Here is a 22,307-nt window from a genome sequence, read left to right on the forward strand (position 1 = left end):
TGAGCGCCTTTCTTGTCTAGTATCGCATTCGTGACCAAGTCGTGACGATTTGCGATGCGGTGCCGTCTCTTTCGCAGGCACAGAGACGGGGATCGAGTAGAGAGTAGCACGGCGAGACTCTAGTGCCAAGAAGAACGAGAGGAGGTGTAGTCATTGCCATCTGAGACCTGTTCGTTCGTAATGCAGCAATGACCGGTACGTGCGTGTTTTGTGAAATAATGTAAAGTCCAAAGTGGCAGTGGGGCCGGATCTCATTAAGAGTGAGCAAGAGAGGGGAGAGCAAGAGAGAGAGAGAAAGAAAAAGGAGACGATCGTCGACGGTCGATCTAAAGGAAAGGCGAAAGGAGACTTCGCGAGCGGCGAAGTGCTGTGATTTCTGAATCTCGAAACGGTGAGATGCCTGCTGGCATAAACGCGCGATTAACCCCGAGTCCAGGCTCTCCGGTCACGTTTTCTGCACTCTTTTGTAATACCGTTTGAGTTCATTTAAAGCCCGAAATATCAAGTTTCTTAAGTGCCGAAAGTGTAGGAAAGTGCAGCTAAGTGCAGTTAAAGAAGACAGCCTGTCTTGTCCCTTGTACGGGAACTGTTGAAAGTGTTACGCATGTTTATTTTTTTGTTTTTATAAAAGTGCACTTAGATGTACACTTTCTTATGCGTCTTCCCGGTACTCTTCACTCCGATAACGTAATTCTCGTAAATGAAGGGAAGATTCATTGATGAATGATTTTTGTTGTTCCCGATGTCAGCGAAAAGAGCATTCGAGTACGCGTCCGCGAGCGTACAGGAAATCGTGTAATAACGAGCGCTCGCGATGCAAATGATTCAAGGCAAAGTGACGCGCTGAAAAGGAAACCGGAACGAGCATGATCGTGTCTTGATAGGATAGGACAAGCGTAGCGGCTGATCGCGTCTCATGTCCGAGGGAAGAGAAGTTGCCTCGTGTCTCTCTGCGACAGCGTAGAATGGGTGAGAAAATTGTCGAGTTATCACTTTATTACGCGGAGTTTCAACTCCGATTTAGAGCGGTTTCCGCGTCGGCACGATCGTCGCTAAATTCAGGCTCGTCAAGTCTCCCTTTCCTTTATCTATATATGCTTCAAATGTAAACCAGTGGACTTAATTACAGTTCTTTATTTATTTAGTTTGTAAATTTAATTAATAATTACAGTGCCAACTGCTGCATAATTTTAGTGAGAGATTCTTTGAGAAATTTAGAATCCATTTGTCTCGCTTGAATGATCAAGCGAGCTCATTATTCATCTCAGAATCCTTCAATTTTTAATGCAATTTTTAAATAGATGGTTTATTAAGATATTATTAAACTTCATTTCATGGAATTATTTAAATAATATTTTATTACCTCTAGTTATCCTTCAAGTTTAAAAGTCTATATTATATTAATAACTTATTAAAAAATTATTACTACTCCAGAGCTTATACTAGTTTCGAAAAAGCTTTTTCGAATTGATCGAAAAGTCTGTCACTAAAAAGACTATGTTCTGCATCGAAGGACAACTCGAAGAAATTCCGATGGGAAAGTTCCTGATTTTAAGCTGTATCGGACGCGCATGGATAATCTCCGAAATCGGAGAACCGAGCAAGCATTCTAAGCAAACGTTCAAAAATCAATGCTGATCGGAACAAGCAGACTGCAATCGTCTCGTGTGTCGCGATCGGAATAAAAACTGCCATCATTTTATCACACGGCGTCTTCAAGAATACTCGCGGCATGCAAAAAGAACTTGTGGAAATGGAAATTGAGCATCAGTAATCGCTTAATAACGAAATTATTGAGAATTTTCGGCGTTATCGAGAATTCTCGATCGGAATAACTTGATGATTGGTCTCGTCATGTGCACGTTCAGTGCGACTAGCGATGGCGTCTCGACGGCGCGTGGCCACGCACAGCGTGCATTATAAATAACAGCGTGCTATTTGGAGCCGCATCGTGCATACACGCGGGGCGTGTCTTCCGCGGAAACACGGCAATTGCGTCGCCTGAATTCGCGCGCGTTCGCTCTTCGCTCGTCGACGTCGGACGTGGGAAGAGTTAGAATTGCTAACGGGGTTACAGACCGTCCGAACTTTCCCCGTACTTTCTTCCGTCCTCTCGTCTCCACTTGCCAGAATCTTGTAAAATAGTTTTTCTCAATTGTATGTAATATTTTTAAAACTTTTCAAATGAATCAGTAGCATCATGTTTGCAATCGTAAACATTACCGTTCTAGGAGCGATATTTTATTATTGTACGCTCAGTCGAGCGCTGATTCTCTTTTGATTCTTGAGGTGTCGATGCAGCGCAGCATGACAGCGAACGTCGACGAGATTCGCTCGTAATTCGCATGACGCGTCAAATTGTGTGCGGCGTTTGATGCACGTCCTCGGCCAACCAAACGCTAATTTGATCCAAGCAATTCTAATTGTCGCCCTCGAAAAATGCCGCTTTTTATTACACCGGTGTGAACCTGGCACCTGACTTTAACGAAATGAAAATTTTCGGGCATATTTCGTTTGTACCTCGTTTGTACCTGTTTGTACCATCGTTCATTTCGTTTATACCTCAACAGTTTAAAAGTTATAAGGGGTCAAAAAATAGCCAGCACCCGACTAAAAGATATCCGAATTTTAATAATACCATTCGAAAGAGCACCGTTTGTACCTTCAGGAACCATCGTTTAAATCGTTTGTACCTCAACGGAACCGGAAGTACAGGCTTTTCAAAAAATAGGTCCAAGAGGTATCTTCGTCAATTTTTGAGATATCGCAAAACGGCCAACGGCATTCGAAAGAGCTCGATTAGCACCTGTTTGTACCTCAAAGGAACCGGAAGTACAAACGTTTAAAAATTTGAAAAAAACGTTCAAGAGGTATTTTCGCCAATTTTCGAGATAATCGAAAACGGCCAACGGCGGTCGAAAGAGCTCGGATAGCGCCTGTTTGTTGTACCTGCGTTCAAATCGTTTATACCTCAAAGGAACCGGAAGTACGGCATTTTCAAAGTAAAACAAATAGTTATTCGTACCTCCGTTGTTTGTAGAGATATCCGAAAATGCCCACCGCCATTCGAAGGAGCATAGTTTCTACCCGTTTGTACCTCCTTTCAAATCCTTCGAATAGCGTTGGGCATTTTCGGATATCTCTACAAACAACGGAGGTACGAACAACTATTTCTTTTACTTTGAAAATGCTGTACTTCCGGTTCCTTTGAGGTACAAACGATTTGAACGGAGGTACAAACGGGTGCTAATCGAGCTCTTTCGAATGCCGTTGGCCGTTTTGCGATATCTCAAAAATTGACGAAGATACCTCTTGGACGTTTTTTTCAAATTTTTAAACGTTTGTACTTCCGGTTCCTTTGAGGTACAAACGATTTAAACAGTGGATTCTGAAGGTACAAATGATGCTCTTTCGAATGCCGTTATCCATTTTGCGATATCTCAAAAATTGATGAAGATACCTCTTGGACCTATTTTTTGAAAAGCCTGTACTTCCGGTTCCGTTGAGGTACAAACGATTTAAACGATGGTTCCTGAAGGTACAAACGGTGCTCTTTCGAATAGCATTATTAAAATTCGGATATCTTTTAGTCGGGTGCTGGCTATTTTTTGACCCCTTATAACTTTTAAACTGTTGAGGTACAAACGAAACGAACGATGGTACAAACAGGTATAAACGAGGTACAAACGAAATATGCCCGAAAATTTTCATTTCGTTAAAGTCAGGTGCCAGGTTCACACCGGTTTTTATTACGGGCATTCTTGGGCGAACATATACACATTCTATCACCACAGTGCAGATATATCTCTCTCTTTCTTCCTCTCTCTCTCTCTCTCTCTCTCTCTCTCTTTCTCTTCATCTTTCTATTTTTGTCTAATTTGCTCGCTCCAGATTCTTCATATGCGCAATATAGTTATGCACAAACGATCAGTAAACTTTTACAAAGATAATTTTATAGCAAACTGTGTTTCTACTATGTGCTAAACTTTGTTTAAAATTATGTCAGTACATATTTATCCAAATAAATGTTTTAATTAAATTTTTCTAGGCTGAAAAAATTCTAATTATGTTGTGCGATCTGTAACATGTGTTTCGATTCCATCAGAGCATTTTATTTTGTAGGAACACAGTTTTTCGTTTTTATTTTGCGAATATATTTAGTGATTATTTTAATATATTTAAAATTTAATGTAATTTTAGATACACAAGGAGGGATGTCCCGTAACAATGGTCCCGGTCTTTATGAGTTCCTCATGGAAGCCGAGTTACAACAATATTATCCCGGCATCCGAGGTATATTGTCCGTTTGCATCTGTTTTAATCTGTTGAGATTGTCTTTTTGAGATTTCCAAGATTTAAAAGAAAAATTCAGAAAAATGTTAGAGACAACGCATTATTGTTGAAAGCAGTTTTCAAATTAGACGATTCTGTATAATCGACCGTTCACTCAGATTTCTGTATCAATACTCAGTGCTTAAAGTTAATAAATAAAAAATAAAAATTAATAAATAAAATAAATAAAAATAAATAATAAGAGACCTTTATCAGGGGACTTGAAGGTGCAGACGACAGCGCAATTAAAATATGTAACGGAAGAAGATCTGAACGCGATAGGGATGAGCAAGCCAGAGATGCGCCGTTTGAAGAAATACTTCCAGAAGCATTTTCCCCAGAATTACCTTTCCAAGTTTAAGAAAATGCTGCTGCCGAAGCGCGAGGAGCAGACCCCCGGTGCACTGAGCATGCTGCCGGAGGAGCGGCAGGACCGGCCGTCGGTTCGCGTTCCTAATAAGCACATGATCCCGGCCGACGCGATTATCGTGAACAAGGAACTCGGCACCGGAGAGTTCGGGGTCGTGCAGCAGGGGGTGTGGACGAACGACGGCGAGCGGATACAAGTGGCGATCAAGTGTCTGTCGCGCGAGAGAATGCAGAACAATCCGATAGAATTTCTGAAGGAGGCCGCTATAATGCACGCGATCGATCACGAGCACATTGTGCGGCTGTACGGCGTTGTGCTCGACACGAACTCGCTGATGCTCGTGACGGAGTTGGCGCCGTTGCGCTCGTTACTGGAGTGCCTCAAGGAGCCGAGTCTGCGCGCGAGTTTCCCGGTTCTGTCATTGTGCGACTTCGCCGTACAGATTGCCGACGGGATGCAGTATCTGGAGGCGAAGAGGCTGATACACCGCGACCTCGCGGCCAGGAACATCCTCGTCTTCTCCAAGAACAAGGTCAAGATCTCGGATTTCGGATTGTCGCGCGCACTGGGAGTGGGCAAGGATTATTACCAGACGAATTTCAACGTCAACCTGAAGCTGCCGATCGCGTGGTGCGCGCCCGAATGCATATCCTACTTGAAATTTACGTCGGCGAGCGATGTTTGGGCGTACGGCGTGACGCTGTGGGAAATGTTCAGCTACGGATTTCAGCCGTGGGCGGCATTGACCGGCCATCAAATACTCGAAGCGATCGACGAGCCCAATTTCCAGCGGCTGGAGCAGCCCGAGTGCTGTCCGAAGGACTACTTTTCTCTCATGCAACAGTGCTGGCAGCACGAGCCTTCGAAGAGGCCAAAGTTCTCCGAGCTGATTAACCTGTTGCCCGACCTGAAGCCGGAACAGGTGCAAGCGGTCCAGGACGGTACCGAGCCGGGTCAACTCGTTTACAGGCAGAGCGATATAATCACAGTTCTAGATAAAGGTACCAACAATACCTTGTGGAAAGGCGTGCTGAACAACGGTAAAACGGGGTTTTTCAATCCGGCGCACACGATTGCGTATCTCGGCTCGAATCTGCCTAGCAACAAGCCCGGCGAATTCACGCGGGGGGATGGCAAGAACACTTTCTCCTCGCAGCGCAGAAAAATACGCACCGACATGATATCCTCGCCGCAGGGTGATCTCAAACATACCGGTCACGTGGGTCTGGACGGGGCGTACTTTGGCGATATCAGTTTCCTCGGCGGGAAATACCCGCACTTGCCTCGTCAGGTCGTGACGCCGTACAAACCGCAGGAGGACGCAACCGATAATTCTAGTCAGATTTCAAATCAGGACGCGAGGAACGCCGACGTGAACAGGGAATCAACGAGAGACTCGGGCAGGAACTTGCAGGAGAATCAAAACAAACACGGTACAGTTATTTATTGCTTTATCGTGATTAAATTCATTTAATTTTAATTTTTAGTTTTAATTTTTATATTTAATTTTTATATTTACTTTTTATATTTATTTTTATATTTTAATTTTCTTACGTTCTACGTTAAAAGCGACGTTTCTAAAGCCTTGAAATCTTACTGAATTATTTAGAGAGTTCGTGGTCCAATACGAGTTCAGAGACATGCCACGTGACTGCGGGAAGCAACGCGAACAAGCAACCAGTGACATCCAGTGCGGGCAATAACGTTGACACTCTCGGAGCGGATCACGAGTATCACGAGATCAGCGACGAAGAGAACCAAGACAGTCCACTGAGGTTTGACAAGACGTTGAATTTCGACTTCGGTCCGAGTCTTCTGGCGGAAATGGATCAGATGTTCAGATCACTAGGTAATGATGAGAAATATCAAATATTTCATTTTACAAGTAGATGCAAAAGCACATAATGTTTCTTTAATTCGTTATTACGTTGCTTTAATTAATTTGTTAGTTGTTCTTACGTCTTACGTTGTTCGCTCTCGCAGGCTCTTCCCCTCCTCCTCCGCTGCCTAGCCATCCCTTACCCACCGAGCACGAGTCGAGCAACGCGAGGAACGAGCTGAGGGAGATCCAAGCGAGGCAGTGTAACAAGAAGAAACAAGCCACCGTGAGTCCAATAAATGTACAGTAATCTTTTATTATTTACGGCTATGAGTTTATGTGTTATCCAGTGTTACCTTTCTTTTATTTATTTATTATTTTTCTGGCTATCTCTGTAGACGTTATTTTTATTTATATTCATACAACGTTCTGAGCTGTCGTTAAGTTGAAAGCTAAACATTAAAGTCACTCTAACTTAGAATCGATGATTCGCGATCAAGTGATCGCATATACTGGATGTGTATTTGACATAATGAATCTGTGCAGCTGTGTACTTGTAAGCAGATAACGTGAGAAAATTGGCGGGCAGAAAGTTAACGTACCGTTAATATGATGGAGACGGTAAACGTTTCTCTTGTATCCAGGTGAAGCCTATCTCAGCTGCCGATCAGAAAACTCTCTACTCGGCCATTGCTATGGCGCAGGAATTGACAGCACGTTCCATGACAGATCTTGAACATCCACCGGAGTCTCCCCGAACACCTGCCAGTCCTTCAAGACGCAGAAAATTCTCTTTTAAGTTGCCACATCAACACAGTCCCAAACCAGACAGACGACACTTTTCCGAAGAAGCTGCCAGTATACCTGACATACAGGTACAAAACACGATTTTTGTTTTATCGCACACAGGGATACATTAGAGATTCAAATATGAAATTTAAAAAATTTCTAACAAAGGAAGACATTGAGGAAAAAAATATTTTAAAATATATTATTTACTTATTTGCCATTTACTTGCAACAATTCAGAAAATATTTTCTTATAATTTGTACGTTTGTCGGAAAGTCTGCAAAATTATATATTAATTCAAAATCTGGGGATAACATATGGGGACGTACAAATTTCTAAATTCTTACTAATTATTAATAAAATTTTCCATCAATTCTTCTTTATTATTCTTTATTATAAATAATTATTATGAGTTATTTTGCTTCTTTAAGCGATTCGGCACTAAAGACAGCTCTTTCTTTGTTCCTTCGATTAATATTTAATACTGGAACAGTGCGATAAGTTATGTGCACACGCCATTACACAACTAACATATCTAACTATACAATATCGAACAGAAACTTGTTTTAATGCTCGAATTGTTTACAAATATACGTAACAAAACACGGCTATTTTATTTTCCAATTTCGACAAAATAGAATTACAATAGGAACATGTGATGTACATGTAACATATATTTATATACTTTAACATTATCTAAAATAATTTTGAAGCTGTTATGGAACACAGTTAATTCCTGCTGTCACGTAAAGTAAAGAGTAGGTATATATATTACAACTGCAACTAATAATTAATTTTTCAAGCAATCTTTCAAGATCGATCGTACTTTAAGTTCTTTAATCTAGTGCTTATTCATTTATAACACGACTAATATCGATTTTCCTCTGATCCTTCCCCTTTTTCTCGTTACTTTTCATTTATTTCCGTATTTTTTGGTTATCTATAACATAATTAATATAATTTTATTATTTATATATAATAACTTTTTAATTTAATTGCATCGCAAATCTCAAATTTTATTTAATTTGGCGACAAATGCGAACTCTCTACGAAACTCTCTGCTAATTGTAAAACGTCACACGTATACGATATGCGTCTTGCTTTATATGATGCACCTGCACTATGCATGCGCTTGACCGAATTATATTCGGTCCGAATTAATTATATTGTACCTGATTTCCTTGTATTTTCCTCGCACGCCTCGTTGCCTTCGAATTCCTACGCGCTACATAAAGTGGCTGTGCTCAAGTTTGCAATCGCTCTCATCGACGGTGTCCAGCATAGAATCCCTTGGTGCACCGTCGACTTTGAAACTCCCCCTGTGGGACAAGGCGTCGGCGGAATTCTGTTTCGCGAAGTCGCGAGAATTATTGACGAAGCCGAGTACTTGGGCCTCGTACATGGACATCGATTTAGACGCTTATATACTGGACAACGCGGCGACGAAGCAGAATCTCGTCAAGTCCACGGAATTTCTCGAGAATGGAAATAAGAAAGGTAATTTGAACAGTGAGAGCGTGGCCGACGTGGCGAACGCCAAATTGAATATTCGGCATCAAAACGGCAAAATCTTCAATAAGGAGAAAGCGAACTACGATCTTCCACGCGAAATGAAGAGGGTGTCTACCAGTTACGTTGAACGCTATTTCGAGCAGCCCAAGTATTGCGATGATGAAGGTATCATAGGGTGCGCAAGCGATAAGATGTATTTCGGAGAAGAGAGACGGGATAAATTCGATAAGATTAATAATCTGGAGCAGCCTAATAAGTCAACGTACTACGTCAATGTTCAGGAACAGGGTGCATCTGTCGGTGGCAGGTCCAATCAAGCGTCACAAAATAAATTCAGCAATGGCGAGCCGCAATTAAAGGACAATATCGCGCATTTCGAAGCACGGTCCGATGAGAACTTTGATACATCGAAGGAGAAAGCAACGAATTTGGAGTCGCCCCGTAATAAGCCAAATAAGTTGGACATCGCAGCGAGAGACAAAGCGGCGAACCTAGACCTCGGCACGCGACCAAAGATTCCCCTTGCCTTCGCCGAGTCCGCAAAGATGAACATAATGGAATTCTCCAAGAAGATTGATCTATCGAAGCCGAGACCTGCGAAAGTATCCTTTGTGCCTAGAAATCCGAATCAAGATGCGAAGAGCGTCATTTACAGTTCGTCGGACAGTATCAAGACGAATGTAAAAGCGGGAAGATCGGACAGTCCGCGAGGCAATATAGAGGCAATGAGAATAAACATACAAAGTTTCCGTAAGATCGAACAAAACCAGAACGGCCACGATGGTTTCCCGTTCGTGATATCCAACAATCCCCTGTTCATTGCCGAGCCAGAGAAGAAGGAGTCGCCTATCTACAGCAGCTCCGAAAGCTTGCGAGTGAACTTTCAGCGCCTTAGACGGAAATCCGATGCGGAGGCCAGCCAAGTAGAATTAAACAGCAAGCTTCTGGCAGAGAAGTATCAACGCGAGGTCTCCGGCTTGGAGACCGTCAAGAGCTATTTGGACTCCAAGAAGGGTCAGGGATTGAATCTGGGCTTGGGTAAACTGACGCAGAACATGATACAGCTGGGCAAGAACATCGCACAGAACTCAAGGAACTTGGAAACAGCCTCGCCCAAGCCATTAGTCTCTAGTATGAGGAATCTGGACTTGTCCGTGCCTGCCCAAGCGTCATTGCGCAGCTTAAATATACCGATGCAGAAGCCCAAGCATCTAGACCTAAACATACCGTTACAGAGCCAGTCACCGATCAGCGCGAAACTGAGTTTGATGCAGAAAGCGAACCCACCGATAAGTCCTACAATACATCAGCACATCCTGGAACCACCGAAGCTGTATCAAAACGATACCATGAAAAAGGAGCTGCCAAAGTTGGACGTACTTGCGGATAAACTTCCTAGTGCCACTAACGTCTACCGACACAGGACGTCTTCCTTGTCAGAGAACAGGAAACCGCCGATCAAGAACATACGCAGATCTTTTCATACCAGAAACGACTCCAGCGAGGATTCCGATTCGGTTTCGCATTCGGAGACGGACATCCGAAGCCGCTTACGTTACAAGCGCAGGCACAAGAGGCTGCCGCATAATCTGCGGTTGAATTTCAAGAACAAAGCGCCATTCCTGCATCCGGATTCCGCCAAGGGATTCTCTACGATTGAGCTCTTCGGAAAATCGCCGCCGCCGTCGACGAGCTTCCTGAACTCGCTCTCGCCACCGTTTTCCTCCAAGAACAATTTGCTTTCGTGGCCGGAAAGCGCACCGAGCTCCAGCTTGACATTCACCAGCAATTCGGATCTTGACTCGGACACCAGCTCCGAGTATCCGGAGTTCACGAACGATGTGTTGACTTTCCCTCCTTCTCCTGCTCCTTAGAGTTTAAAAACGAAAGCATTGTGTCTTTAGTCTTGATCGCTCTGGATATGGCTTTTCATAAAGACTTACCGATTTTGTGTAGAGTGGTTTGAAGAGATCGTTGTGTAACAAATGCATGCAATTGTAATAATCCATCATAGATTCACAGGCCGACGATTGAAAAATTATGAGGGACTGATTTTATTTTAAAAAAAATGTAAAGTATTTGAGAAATTGCAAAATCAGCATATCTTGATTTTGAGACGGCAATCTCTTAACATTTATTATATGTTATACATGTTTATTCCCCAAGTATTCTATTTCGGAGCTCAAATTTTTACGATAATGATAAAGCGTACATTAATGGTAGCATAAAATTCCATTTTTCCCGAAATTGAGTGTGAACGATCCATACCTGAAATTAACCTTGGCAAAGGATGTCTAATTTTTGAGTATAATGAGTTAAACGGATGATACATCACGTATGGTATATATAGCAAAATAATACACAATTTGAGAAAAAGGTATTGTACAAAGCAGCAGTTTATATACGCTTAGCATGCTTGCCTGTTGTATCAATCACCAAACTGGATGATATTAACACGTAATAATAATAATGGAACACTCTTTGGACATATTTACACATTTTTAATAATTATACACGTATTTGAGGAACTGATATATAAAACTCTACGATATACAAGTCGATTTATTGCTAGTAATAACAGTTTTTTACATAATCGAAGTTTTTATAATGTAACGTGTAACATTTGCACCTAACGTATTTCTAGGTAGTTGCAATAAATACTTTGGAATAAAAAGTTCTCAAGCTGAAATATGCATATCAGTAATGGGTATGCTAATCGTTCAATAAAAGGTTTGAGAACAATGAAACAAATCGTGTTTATCAGTGAGCAGAAAAAGTATGTCAGAAAAAGAAAACACGTCAGAGGCAATGATTTATTGCACTATAATACTGTAACGGGTGTCAGACATTGTTGGTTTATTAGCAGTTGGACCCTGCCCATGGTAGTTGTTGATTTGAGATACACTATCAAGATATATATATATATACATATATGTGTGTGTGTGTATATATATATGTATATAAGAAGGGGGACTCGCGTTTAGGACTTTACATTCATAGTTTCCGTCATTTTTTATTTCTGTTTAATTTGGTTTCTTCTTCCCCCGTGTCTATCCCATCCCACGAATTGTTCAGGCCACCCTGTCGGAAGAAGCCAAGGAGGTGTACAACAGTCTGGTGGAGACGCCGCCAGTGGAGAGCGCCGGTGACACAAATCCGTTGCGCATGCTGCGTTCCGGGCTGCCGATAGTGAGGCCCAGAATTCGTGGGAACAAGCACGCGACCCTCAGCCACTCGATGTCGTCGCAGTCGGAGGACAGCGAGCACAATTTTCACTTGGAGATGCATCACAGTGGCGCGAAGACCCTGCCCAAGGTCCGGGCTCCCCCTCCGCCCCACGCGACTTTATCCTTGTCGCAGTCGCGCATTCTTGAGAGGCATCACTCCGCCCTGGAAATCGAGAACAATCAGAATCAGAGCAACGTCGACGAGAATCCGATACCTTTACCGCCGAGGGATCGTTCCAAGACGCTGCAGTCCAAGTCTAGTCTGCCGCGACATCAGAGGAAACATCCGTTGATCATACCCGGGGGCGGTGTTACCAGAACGTTGGCCAAAATGGCAGTAACCACGCCGCCTGTAGAGGATCAAGTAGACGGGCATTTTATGTTGCAAACCGCTAATTCATCGGTTCCCGGGACCTCGTTGCAGGACAGCTATCCTCCAGAAGCCTCTGCTAACAGGTAACCATCACTGATTACCGTTCAGATTGAACCAGATATTCTTATGGCACTTAGTATTTATCTATATCTTTATTAAAAAAAAATAAATCTATCATAAATACTCAAATTTCAGTCCAGAAGAGTTTGAGCAACGCATAGACTCCGAGTTAGCCGCATTGGATTCCTTGTCTATCGACGAGAACCGATTTCGACGTTGCAGCGTGATCTCGGAGGACTTGCTGGAGTTCTCGGACAACCTGATCGACTGCGGCGACGCGGCGGACTTGCGTCAGAACGTCTCGGAGACGAGCAACGACGGGCAATCGAGCAATTCGTCGACTGTGACGGATAATTTGCGCAGGAAGGTCAGCGTTGAATCGAAGAATTCCGTGAGGAGTAGCGCGTCTAAACTACAAGAGAGCACGGAAGCTGATTTAAATCGCAATCCGACGCCAACTAATTCCAATAAATCGGAAGAATGGGGCAAGACGGACTCGTTGACTAACGCGATTAAAGGTCAGGTTGCGTCTGCGAGAATTCCGGTGACGCGTCAGCAGACTTCGTTGAGCTACACGTCGCAGGCTGATCACGCAGAAGGAATCTCCTGTAAGCCCGAAACTGCAAAATGCGAGGAACCGTTGGTACACATTAGCTCGAGTGATGATCTTCATTCGACTACTCTCTCGAAAGCCTATCTGTTATCCAACGAAAAGACATCGAACCGCACCAGTGATTTGTCACGCCAGTCGGATCACGTCTCTTGCGAGGACCTCCTGGAGTTCGCTTGCGATGGGCCGAACACGCGACGAACACGCGGACCTCGTAATGGCGAACAGTCCGACGAGGTACGAATCATGCTGAAGGTCCTGCACGAGCAATCGACCCCGGAATCCTGCATCGCCGCGTTGAATGTCACCGAGTGGGACGTCCTGGCGGCTATCAAGCTGGAGCGACTTCAGGGATTGCTGAAGAAGGAGAACAGTTTCGTCGGCCTCGAGGACTGCAAAGTGATGCTGCATCAGTGCGGTGGTGATGTCGTTAAAGCGGCCGCGCTGTTGCAAAGCACGGAGGACACCGCCGCGGTTTAGTGTGATACGACGCTGCGCTCGGCCTCGGTCCTCTTTCGAAAGTGATAGATTAATCCAACTTCCGTCTTCAGTAAAATGTGAGGAATTAGGATCTCTTGATTCAGGTACGATTAACAGAATTTTATAACAGAGTTTCTCAATCAAGTATCTAGGAAAGGATGATCATCGTCTCGAAATTAATTTGTTGGAGTTGCGTCTGGAGAAAGGGATTGTTTTTAAATTACGATATTCGGCGGGAGAACGTAATCTTTATTTCGGAGAGCGAAAAAAACTAAACGTGTTAACATCAAGTCTCTTTTGGAGTCATATACGTGTATAATCTTTATGCTTCCTCAACGGTAACTAAGATTCTCGGTAAATGTGTTTATAGGATTTTTCGTATGTGTAAAAACGTGTAGATGAATCGAAGGGATATTTATTTATTGTTTTAGCGTTATTAGAGCGAAGATAGTGCATGATATATGCTTTATATATGTAGTTGAATTACAAGATTGAATACCCTCCCAATGACTTTATTTATATATTTTTAAAAAGTCAGCAAGATGATCTAGCTCCCTACTTAATCTGACGAATAAAAAAGCAATTTGCCGATTATATATTTTATACGTGAATACAATGTGATAATTCGCACAATAAGAATCTAAAGTCTGTAATTAAACGACGAAGAGATATGCAACCGATAGGTTTCGTGGTTTTCGTTACGCGAACATTCACAAAAGTAAAAGGAGCTAAGTAAATATAAGAAATATTTTGGCTATGACCACAAATTCTTACAGATCTGAATAATAACGAAGCCTACATAATGTATGATCTATAATTTATGCTATGATATAGACTTATTATAGATTTACTTTGCGTTTGTCTACACTATTTCGAGAAACGCACACCGTTTTACATTTCGAAAGTAATGTGCAATTAAGTATCGTATACAAGACAATCATTTTATATTTGTACGTTTGAAATTACTGCTTAATAGCGTGAGAAGCCAATAAAGCAACACAGCGAAATAGTGAAATTAGCAAAATGTAGATTACTGGGCTTGCCGCACGCGTTACTTTTCATTTTGTGTAATTTCAGTGAGGGATAACATTGAAATCCAAAGATTGCTTCGTGATTATTTGTTCGCGATTTCATATTTTAATTTTTGTGAACAATTATTTTTACAAAGTGTAATAATCAAATTATACACTTCCTTATTTCACCTATTACGACGCTATATGGATTCAGAATGATAAAGTTTTAGTTAGCCATTCGGAAATTTTAAAAAAGAATATTTTCTTAACGTATCATACAATTTATATTGGACTGACCGCAAAAGTCCATGTTGACTGTTTTTTAGCAAAATTCAAGTGCAACATTTTGTATTCTTGACATGATGTCTTGCGTTACCAGAAGATCCTTTTGGACTGTTTTAGCGAGATTCATACGCAAAGCTTTGTATTAATTCTTAATGCATTTAAAGTTTCCTAAAACATCGGCACAAACTTTTCGGTCAATCCAATATTATAAAAAAAGAGGGGAATTTTTACTCAGTAAAACTTGGACAGGCCTAAGTTATATTTTTATTGGTCCCTCTATTTAAAAAAATTGCACGAATAATGTTTCTTCCCAAGAAAGCAAGCTGCTTTAAAAGAGTTCCACCGAGATATTTTTATCAAAAATATCTGTACTTTGTTTTAGTTGAATCTTTTATTCTCTTATTTTCTTATTTTAAAAGTCCGCAATAAGCATTTTAAAAATATTAGTCATACGTATATCTTAAGCTTTACGCTAAATTTGACCAAATCAATTTATATGGAAAGGAGCTGCTCACACTGTATTTTATTACATTTTCATATCTTAAGAAACAAAATGAAAGTTTCAAACGTGTGAAATGTTGTAACTCGTGTAAAAAGGAATAGGAGAGAAAGAAAGAGCGAGATAGATATTCTTCGTATTTTAAGGTGAATAAATTTGAGTAAGAACCAAATATTTCGCAAATTTTATGTGTTCAGTAAGATTACTTTTACCATGTATGTAAAACATATGTATCGCTTATCACACAGGTGATCTGTATTTTGCTCGCACGCCTAAGACTAAATCTAACTGTTTGTATCTTGATTTAATTGATTCAAGATACCGACTTGATGCATATTAATATAAATATTATACATTTTAATATAAATTTCAGACGAGAGGATCAGATAGATTCGGTCTTAAAAGCGTAATAGCGAGCTTCCGGGATGTTCTTTAAGTTGTGACATGTAAAGTGAGCTGCATAACTATACGACTGAAGAAGAAAAAGTAGCTTTAAATGGATTAATCAGATTGATTCTGGGGATTATAATCAATGGGATTATTTCCCAAATATTTCTCAATTTCTCAATAAGATAATTTCTCAAAAAGAAAACTAATCTTAATAAAATAATAAATCATCATAATCCGCATGACTGATGATTGCCGATAAAAGCAGAGTGCAAGTAGTGATCTTAAATCGACTCGTGGTCTGATACAGTTCCTGTGTTTCTATGAGTTACATTATTAATATTATGATAATCTACTCTCGGTAATAACGTTCTCGGTTAAGAAGCGGCAATGTAACCGCAACAAAAGCTGCGACGAAAGGTGAAATTCAATTCCACACAACTGTAACGTGTTTCACGACTAAACACGTCGTATATATCGTTTGTACATAATACCTTGAATTTCGTTCGATATGTATATTTAAAAATGATCAGTGTAATTAAAATTAAGCGCGTACACGTAATATGTAAACATATATATTTTAACATATATGTATGTTGAATTAAGTTACACCGTAATATCTCCTTTTTACGCTGGAAACAGGAGCATAGAGTATGACATTTCAAGACCTACAAGCTTAGCGCGCAATTATAATGATGGCCTTCGCTTATGATATTATTTTCTTTTTTAGTGACTCTTAACCCTTTCGTTACTAAAGGTAACTACTACAGCCACCCATGACAATTTTGCATTATTCCAGGCATTAGTCTAAGCGATACTGTTTCGTCTTCGTCTTGACAGCTGCGCCAATAACAATATGAAAATCGGTAGCAGTCACATTGTTCGTGGCAAAGCGTGAACTCGCGGCTCAATTCTGCCGTAACGAAAGGGTTAATTCGATGAAGAGAGAGGGAGAGAGAGAGAGACAGGAAGCGATGCGTGACGTATGTCATCGTGTATCATTTTTTTCCACCTAAAATAGTACGTTTTCCGAGTGCACCTTGTGGTACTTTGCGAATGAAAGTTCAGTTCGCACTTCGGACACGGTAGAATCGATTTCCGGGAGAGCGTGCGAGAGAATCATTTTAGTTTTGATATTGTCTTTGTGTCGACGGCCATTAATTGAACGATGCAATCGATGCAGGTTTACTCGCTGCCACAGCGTACGTGAGAAAACGTGTTAACGTGTTAACGTGAGAGCCAGGAAAGCAAAGAAACGGGAGGGGAAGGGGATAAAAGCGAGATCGCGCGCGTTTGACGAGCGTGTCTCGCCCGCGTCGTTCAAATAGGAGCCGACGAAGCCAAATAGCAGCCGACGAAGCCCGCCTAAGTAACACGACGTTACCGTTAACCTCGTAAGATAAGCGACCGTAATGCGTACGCGCATCCTCCGGATGCGTCGCCAGCCAATGTACTTACACACGCGCCCAACGATTGGCGACATTTTCTCAGATTATTATTATTATTATTATTCACGCGAAATCTCAAAAGCTGCATTTGCCGACAATATCAATCTTCAGATCTTCAGATCTAATCTTCATATGGATTACTTTTGAAGTAATAATAAAAATGTAATAGTTTGATGATGATAATAATAATAATAACAACAATAACAATAATAAAATAATAATAATTAAGCTTAAGTCGATGCCATATAATTCTCTCGCGGAGAGAAACGAAATATGCATCCCGAGTATGTTTACGGCATGCGCGGCCAGTAATTTTACATGTACGTTGAATTTCGATCGATCGAGATCCAACGAATCGAGGTTTCTGCACGTTTGGTTATGTCACACGAAAAATGTCGGAAAGCATTGTCAAAGTAATTAACAATTAAACGCGAACGACAGTGCAAGTGAAAGAAGGAGAGTGTGTCGTGTTATGTAAAGGTTTCAGTGTGCGAGAGTGTTGGCATGAGATTGCAATTTGCCGTGCATCTCAGATTTGAATTTAAAGAGGATCTTGCGTCACGAGATACCCGGTATCTCGGTTTCGTTCCGAACGCTTCGATTCGTCGATTTAAAAGTGCTACCAACTGCTTGACGACATGGTAATTTTGCAGAGAAATTACGAGCCTGATGGGAGCCTGATGCGCCTAAAATATGCCTAATGTCGGTCGAAATTCAGCGTACGTAGTCAGAAAACGGTTGGTCGCCGAGCGTCTCTTCAGGAAGCGAACGCGTCTGATTTTTGCCGCTCGACAAGAGATACATAAGTGTATAACCTGTAATCATTTTGATACGCGATCTTCTTTATAAGGCGAACACGTTTGTACGTATCTATATATTATTACGCGCGGAACCACAAAGGATGTTTTTATATCTGCTGTATTTGCGATAATATATATACAACACCCATTGATAAATAACTGGTCGAGCTTGCTGAATCCCTTCTCTCGTTGCAATGAAAAATGAACAATTTATTCTTTTTTTTTCGCATTATTTTATTGTTTATTTTATTCATTTTATTATTATTTTATTCACCATAGTCGTCTATATTCATACTATGTTACGTTACATTTGTTGCTTACTTCACTCGCAGTGCCTGAAAAACGTTGATTTCACGCGCGTTGATTCGTCCAATCGTAGTGCCCGAAATCGTGTCGCGTGACCAGTACGGCAGTTCAAGTTCGAAGCGTCGCTCGCCCCGTGCGTTTGCAGTTTCTTCGCAGTTCTCCGTGGGAAATTTGTAAAATAGCAGTTGACGGTAAGTCCATTGTTACGCACTATCATTATGCATCATAGGCACAATCATCTTTTCGAGAACTTGAACTTGATCTCTCCTCCACATCGCAAGACTGGAGTAACTGCGTCGTCGCAATAGGAAAAGATAAGGATACGCAGGGATTAGGAAGACGTGATGTTCAGTAATTAATTACAAACGCGCTTTTCAGTCAAGTGGCTCGACGAGCGAACGCGGTTAACGTTCAACGATTCTTCGAGTCCAAGTGGTCGGATAATCGCGTCTTAAATTAGACGAGAGATTACTACAAAACAGGCGCAAAAAGCGTTTCAAGGATGTTCTCGAAGGATCGTTCTCGATTGCGAGTGATATGCGAGCGTTCGCTGCGCAACGTAGTGAGGCACGTGCCTTCTCACGATTTCCACACACCTGGTGCACATCCGAGCGAGCCGGCTGAACGGAACGTACACACACAGTCGGCATTATACAATATTATTAATGCGTGCGCGGATTTTTTTCTCCAAGTATGGCGAGGTATCGCTTGCCTAGTCTGTTCGCCGGTCGATCGCTCGCGGCGAGATAGTCGGTGTTATGGTAGCAGTTATGGTCGGGCCGCCGAGAAGGAGAAAACGCGTTGCCGGGCGGTCCGCGAGAGCGTGTGAATGAGAAGTTCGAGACTCGTTTTCGCCTGACGGATTACCCTGTCCGGATCGAGCATTAGGCCGAATTAAAACGGAATTATACCGCATGAGCGGCATGCTCTCGTTCGTACGCACACGTGAGTCTGCCCGATTCGAAGCCGTAATTCCTTTGAGTGACTCCGACATCAGAGTATCGTGACAAGTATGTGTTAAAGTAATGATGGACGATTACGAGCCTTCAGTGTGTTGGGACAAGGTGTGAAGATGTAGATTGTATCGGATCGCAATGCAGTCAAACAGGCGATACTAGTTTTATGCTTGATAATTGAAACGCAGTTTTTCGATGCTCGATTGCTTTTGCAAAGATTGTCCTTCGAACTGTTTCGACAATGGATCAAGGGATTTTTATAGTTTAAAAACAGCATTTAAAAAAAATTCTCTTCAACGTAGCGAGTCTTTATATTATATTATAAAATTGTATTGTAATATGCAGATCTCGCGAAAAATTGTGCTGCTTCATGCCTTTCAATGTTACTCTGACACTACAAGCATCATTAATTTTCTCAGTATAATTTAATTAATTTTTTTAATTGACATTTAACTATCCCGGGAACATTGCGTTAGCAGGAAATCGAGTTGCCTTTTCGCGTTCTTACTGCGTCAACAGAAATTCTTCAGTGCGCAAAGCATAAACGTCGCGTTTTGTACAGCACGCGAGACAACGCGAGAGAATGTGCGGTGCGTAATGGTGCGCGTTGCAATAAGAATGTCGACACGATATTTCCAGTTGCATGGAACGTTTCGCTATGCAGGTCAGTCCTTATGCACGCGCGTTTTTAACAGTTCCCCGGACCGAGTGGCACTGGGCGGGGGTAAATTTCATTAACACGAGCAATGCAATTACCTTGAAATTATTCAATGTTGGAGAAAGGCTTATATTCCGATGCAATAGTCCGTTGATCCTTACGATGTCATGATAACGATGCAGTAGAAATCCTTTTATTGTGAAATAAAATACGCGGTTGCTTTGTTTGCTGTTGAATGACACATCTTTTATACGCGTGTAGATTTTTTAAATATCTCCTCGCACTGTATTTAATTGTTTTTTTCCAATCGTTGCGTTTTCTACGCAACTTCCGCAAGAAACAGCCTGATTTGTTTGATAAATACTTGTTGATCATTATTTGTCTAAAATCTGCCTGATCTATCTAAACATTTGTCGAAATTTCTTAAATTGAACATGAAAAATTTCTCTTAATTAATTAAATTCTTAATTAAATCGAAATATGAAAAAGCAATTTATAGTGAAACGCACTTCAATGATCTTAATTTACAAAAATGTTGTCAGTTGAGAAAGATTAACGTCTTTTGCAAAAGTTTCGCTGTTATTTCTACATCGTAGATGATATCTTCATTGTCGATGAATAAGCAGATAAACTGGCCAGTCACGAAAGCGAATTGTGTTTCGTTAGTATGAAAACGTGGCATGCCGGCAGATCGAAAATTGCAATTAAACTTCTATTGTCTGATTGTTGAAAAAAACGAAATAAACGTGGAAAAAAATAAACACGGGAAAAGCTGGAAACTTCCCATTCTGTCTAGTATTTTATTTTCTCGTTGTTCAGCAAAATATGATTCCACGTTCGTCGAAAGCGATGCCTTGCACTGCAAGGATAAATTTTATTTTCTAATTTATTTAGTTGTATTTTGCTATTTTGTATTTTCTTGTTTGAGACTATATCGCAGTGAATTAATTATTACTTATCCTATCCTGCCAAATTTGAGTAACGTTGAAATTTTTTCACGTGGCGTTCTTGATTTGGTATCGACGGGATTATGCATCTTTACTCGCGCTTCCGCCTCGCGCGATCCTCGTCGGATGCATTTTTTTTTATTTTCCGTCAAACGTCATGTTGCATGGCAACAAGTCGCCCCGCTGGTCCGGCTGGAGCATCCTAGCGGTCAGTGCAACATAACTGCACTTGCTTCTGCTGCGCCAGCTTGTGCAGGCTCGCAGCATTACAGTGCATCTCCGATTTCTTGTATACTGTTTCCTTAAATAATTTAACGCATTTTCAAAACGTTATCTTGCTTGTATTTGCTTTACATCGCTATCGAAAGATATTTTTTCCGATTATTTTTATTGAATCGCGAGATAAATAAAATAAACGAGGCAATAGCGTTAGCAATATTTGTGCGACTGTTTAGCAAGTGGTCAGTAATCTGTAATTAGTGCGGGTTTGAAGAAGTATATAAAAGAAAGAAAATGTTACACGCGTTCATAACATTTTTGAAAGAGATAAAAATATTCATTATTCTTGCGTGTATTTTAATATTTCTGTCTGATATATATTTATATAAATCTATATTACATATATTTTTATTCTCTTATATTTCTTTACTTGTATCTCATGATATTATTTGTACGTTTATTCAAGAACTGGTTCAATGTTGAAGTAGATTGAAAAAATTTCAAGAGGTCTGTGTGAGACACACAAATCACGCGTAATTCATGGCTTTCTCATGACCAGCAGACGTAGCTGAGCTTGAACGTAGTTTAACAGCACTAGTGGCTACAATCAGACTCTCGCGCGCTCGTGTGCCCGTATGTGTAGACGAACCGAGTGTTTCCGGTTCAACTGACCGGTTCCTCGTGTTAGTTTAATATCAACGGAACCTCTATTTACATTGGCATGAACGTGTGCTCGTACGGCGTATAAACGCGATGCAGAACAGGTGATGGAGATGAGACTCGTGCTGAGTGAAGCCCATGCATGCCTTGTGCTCCTTCCGTGCTGAAACGAATCGGTTATTAAAATCTCGTAATTGACATTTTTGAAAGAGATAAAAGTATTATATGTATGAAATAATATAAAGATATAAAAAAATAATATAAAAATATATAAATTGTTACTCTTGCGTGTATTCTAATTTCTAGCTTATATATGTTTTCATATATCTATATTATATTATAGTTTTATTCTCTTATATTTCCTTACTTGTATCTCATGATATTATTTGTTCGTTTATTTTAAAGCGACAGTTTCAAGATAAACTCGTCTACGTATCAATTCATTTACTACGTAATTAACCGGTTCGATTTGGCTTGCCTATTGAGTTATTGACTGTGTGTTATCAATCTAATCAATGTGTGAAAGCTTACACTGTACATATAATTAAAAAATAAGA

At 41.0% G+C, this 22,307-nt stretch overlaps 2 protein-coding genes and 1 long non-coding RNA gene across 6 annotated transcripts in view; 2 read left to right on the plus strand and 1 right to left on the minus strand.

Annotated features, from left to right (window-relative positions):
- On the plus strand, positions 1–18,156 carry LOC105275516 (activated Cdc42 kinase-like). Its single transcript, XM_026969169.1, has 9 exons — positions 1–195; positions 4,201–4,293; positions 4,549–6,135; positions 6,312–6,551; positions 6,686–6,807; positions 7,166–7,396; positions 8,546–10,663; positions 11,898–12,505; positions 12,618–18,156. The coding sequence occupies exons 1-9, from the start codon at positions 189–191 to the stop codon at positions 13,570–13,572; spliced, it is 5,961 nt and encodes a 1,986-aa protein (XP_026824970.1). The 5' UTR covers positions 1–188; the 3' UTR covers positions 13,573–18,156.
- Positions 17,249–22,307, minus strand: part of LOC105275680 — a 16,631-nt gene continuing 11,572 nt past the window's right edge. For all 3 annotated transcript variants that reach the window (XR_003406479.1, XR_003406478.1, XR_002193007.2), the window contains one exon: positions 17,249–21,913. This is a non-coding gene — a long non-coding RNA (uncharacterized LOC105275680). The remainder of the gene's footprint in view (positions 21,914–22,307) is intronic.
- LOC105275647 overlaps positions 19,170–22,307 on the plus strand; it is a 50,262-nt gene continuing 47,124 nt past the window's right edge. The window contains exon 1 of one of the 2 annotated variants that reach the window (XM_026969164.1): positions 19,170–19,255. The gene's annotated coding sequence lies outside the window, so the exon portion shown is untranslated. Of the gene's footprint in view, positions 19,321–22,307 lie in introns of both variants that reach the window. The other variant, XM_026969165.1, reaches the window with a different exon arrangement.

Source organism: Ooceraea biroi, chromosome 4, assembly GCF_003672135.1.
Source record: "Ooceraea biroi isolate clonal line C1 chromosome 4, Obir_v5.4, whole genome shotgun sequence".
Lineage (NCBI taxonomy): Eukaryota > Metazoa > Arthropoda > Insecta > Hymenoptera > Formicidae > Ooceraea > Ooceraea biroi.

Bases quoted from the DNA above. Each gene is read 5' to 3' on its own strand.
- LOC105275516 (XM_026969169.1), top strand. The intron at 6,552-6,685 runs GTAATGATGAGA...TCGCTCTCGCAG, and splicing joins TCAGATGTTCAGATCACTAG to GCTCTTCCCCTCCTCCTCCG. The intron at 10,664-11,897 runs GTGTTGACTTTC...CGAATTGTTCAG, and splicing joins ATCCGGAGTTCACGAACGAT to GCCACCCTGTCGGAAGAAGC.